The following is a 3,303-nucleotide window of genomic DNA, read 5'->3' on the forward strand; positions in this document are numbered from 1 at the left end:
TATTTTATAGAAAGAGCTATTGAAATAGGCCTGCACAAGGCTACGTAGTAGAAAAATGATATGAAACCGAAGGCTCCTCGCGCCGCGAAGCGTGATTTGAAAAGATAATTTCTAGTCTTTTATTTTTTCTTTCTATAATAAGCCCATAGATATAAGTAATGTATATAAAGGTCTAGATAAATTTCGGGGCGTCTAAGCCTAACATAAAATACGGAATTGACACCTAGCAGACACCGAGGAAGGCACGTGACCAAGAGCGCGAGCTCTCTTAGCATTTTAGTACTAAGTGCTTGACCTTTCCGCAGGCCGTAGTCTTTAGACACCATCTGTTGGTGACTTTTAGTATAATTTTTAAGCAGGAGACAATGGCTCTCGCGACGATAGCACGAGCTTTCTTACCGATAGATAGCGTCTTATAAGGATAGCCTGCAGAAATTACGCGTTTCGGCTAGCTGTCACCTCCGTATTCACTCCCTTTGAAATATTTTATCTAGACCTTTATATACATTTCTTATATCTATGAATAAGCCTAGTATTATGATTAAAAACCTGTGGTTTGAAAACTTCTACAAGTAAACAGAATCCCTCCACTTCAGTTCCTTCTATTTTAGGAATAAAACTACAGCTTCGATTTGCCCCAAATTGCTCGTGCTACGGAGGAGAAAAATTCGCGGAAAATTTCAGGATTTTGGGGAGCGAAAAAGGTCAGTTTCGGACTCAAAATTAGTAAACTTAGGATTGGAAAATTGTTTCGATAATGAAATTTTTGGAAAGAGAACGTCCTGGGCTTCAAAACAAGCCCGCATTCATTCGTTTCTATTGCTATCGATTTTTCGTGCAACCAACACTTTAACATATTTACAAGTGATGTTATTTTTATTAACTACTATATTAAAAGATTTAGAGTGACGTCCGTGCTCGAATAATAACTCAGGCTGAAGGAACTGAGAAACACGAACTATTACGCCAAGCTTTTCCCAGTCACTATCAATGCAAGTCGTAAACGTGATGAAATTCATCAGCAATACCACAGTACCGAGAGATGTCCGATTATGACGTCAATAGTGGGTTGGGAGAGGTAAAATCTCGTTACCCCAGATCAATGAGGTGTCACGGCGACAACTCAAATTCACACACGAACAACGACACCGAAGGTATACTCGTAATAAGTGGAACAAAGCCTTAAAAGTTCCTCATCCAAATATTTATGCGCTAATAGACTTCATGAAAAAGGAAGAGCAACAACTTGAAATAGAGATCGACTCCACGAACCGTCTTCACCCAGTGAGACCACCAGTAAAAAAGTATCGAGACCTCGAAGCCAAACGGAAAGAACTAAAAGAACAATTGTTTTCCGGAAATAAAACACCAGTTGAATTTTTTGAAATCATAAAATGGGGCTTTAATTTAGTTGAAATTTCAATTTGCAATAATAAAATTTTTTTGTAAGATTTACAAATGAATAAATTATTTTTTAAACTTTTTGGGTGAATAGCTGTTGGGTTAAGTTATTTTGAAGAGAAATGGGATTGGGGGAAACATGGTTTGGGAGAACCTATTTTGGGTAAAATGGGACTATACCGTTCGGATAGGAAACTATCCGTTCATTTCATTTATATCCATATCCGAAAATTATCTAAATAAAAACTTATTTGTTGCATATTAAATCATCGTATAATTATCGTGAATAATATCCATAAGTAAACAGCGAATCGAATTTTTGGTGATTAATTGAAATTTTTGCGGTTAATTTATCCGTTTCCCCGAGCTATAGAGAAATCTTACTCTGGTTAATTTTTGAAACCAAATATTTTATATTGTAAAATACCGTTACATCATTAATTGTAAACTCCATTTATAATATTGGTAAATTTATTAGATAATAATATATTAGCGTAGGTCATATTATTCTACACTGTTAATTAAGTAGTATCGTATTTCATTATATTAATTATATTTTAATATTCTTAGTTATAAACAAAAAATCGCACTTCTGGGTAGTGATTTTGAAAATACCAAATTAAAGAAGAAAATGGTATTATTATGGCTGTAACCAGGTGCGAAGATAATATGCTGCCTATTAAAGAGCCACACCTTCATTTGAAAAATCTGGATGAAACTTCATAGCTCCTCCTCTTCCGTTCCTCGTGGTAGCAGATTTGCCGAATCCTATTCTGGGATTTTTTCAGCCTTATTTCCCGAGTTCGGGGAACCAGTGAAATTCAAACGTTGTTGTATCCATGGACACTGTATCTCTAACCGGACGGGAAAAGCAGCCTAAAAGAGCTACCCCCTCACTGTTTGTTTGCGTGCTACTTCGTATTAGCTGAAATAGTCAGCCGTATTCGATTCGCAGGGCCGTCAAGGTCATTCGAAAGAATGTAAACCCCCATTTCAAACGGAACGTTTTGTCGACCACGTGACGAATTATATGGCCTTGACAGCCCGAAACTTTCAAAATTCTTGAACCTTTACAGAGAGACTGTGGCGGCGGCAGGTGATTTTGTATGGTGGAAGCTACAGCTTTTCCCGTCCGGTTAGAGATACATTGTCCATGGTGTATCCAACTAAAATCGTGGTAGCAGGGTTGCCCATCGTGGTTTTGCTCAAAATAGCTTAGGAGCGTATTTAGAGAAATCAAAATCTATATGATGAAAAATAATTTTTCGACCTCAAATATATTTATTATTTGACAGTTGAATACTTCGAAACCCGCGGCTTTGTACGTAAAGAAACGCAGTTTGACGCGAGCCCCGGAACGACGAAAGAGAAAACCCGGAAAATAGGCATCGCGCGCTCCAGAATCCCTTTTTCTTCGGGAGCTCCAAATCCAGCGTCTTACGATTCCTTTTCTCAATCTTTGAATTATACATTGGTTTTCGCGCGGCTTCGAAATAGCCGAAGATCGGAGGCATATACCTAAGAAGACCGTCAGTCAAACGCCCTACGGAACTACCACGAGTAACGGAGGCCATTCTCGCAGATATCCAGCCGGAGAAAGGGAAAGCGAGTAGCGTGGATTACGAAGAATTCTCTTTCTCTCTGCGCGAGATATTTCCGCGGGAGAGCTTATTATATAGAGAGGAGTTAGGAAGGTCCATTGTCAAGAAAACAAGAGACAAACGGAATTTTTGGGAGGAAGGGGGTGTAAAAATCGATACTTTTATTTGCTCTTAACTTCCCTTAGAGTGTATTTTATTTATTGTTGCGGGGAGTTCCCGCATTCTCTATTGTATATTTAAGAAGTCGGCGGAATTTATGACGTAGCTCGCTTCCTCTTTTTCCCCGGCTGCACTGGCTCGT

General features: G+C 38.5%; 1 protein-coding gene across 1 annotated transcript; it reads left to right on the top strand.

Annotated features, from left to right (window-relative positions):
• Positions 1-579: 579 nt before the first annotated feature.
• Positions 580-1,449, top strand: LOC149932298 (uncharacterized). The gene is made up of 3 exons (XM_090157099.1): positions 580-704; positions 899-1,154; positions 1,220-1,449. The coding sequence occupies exons 2-3, from the start codon at positions 1,043-1,045 to the stop codon at positions 1,447-1,449; spliced, it is 342 nt and encodes a 113-aa protein (XP_090013225.1). The 5' UTR covers positions 580-704; positions 899-1,042.
• Positions 1,450-3,303: the final 1,854 nt, after the last annotated feature.

Source organism: Leiobunum rupestre, chromosome 8, assembly GCF_980474605.1.
Source record: "Leiobunum rupestre chromosome 8, qqLeiRupe1.1.hap1, whole genome shotgun sequence".
Classification (NCBI taxonomy): Eukaryota; Metazoa; Arthropoda; class Arachnida; order Opiliones; family Sclerosomatidae; genus Leiobunum; species Leiobunum rupestre.

Bases quoted from the DNA above. Each gene is read 5' to 3' on its own strand.
- LOC149932298 (XM_090157099.1), top strand. From the start codon at position 1,043: ATGTCCGATTATGACGTCAATAGTGGGTTGGGAGAGGTAAAATCTCGT. The intron at 1,155-1,219 runs GTATACTCGTAA...ATGCGCTAATAG, and splicing joins CACGAACAACGACACCGAAG to ACTTCATGAAAAAGGAAGAG.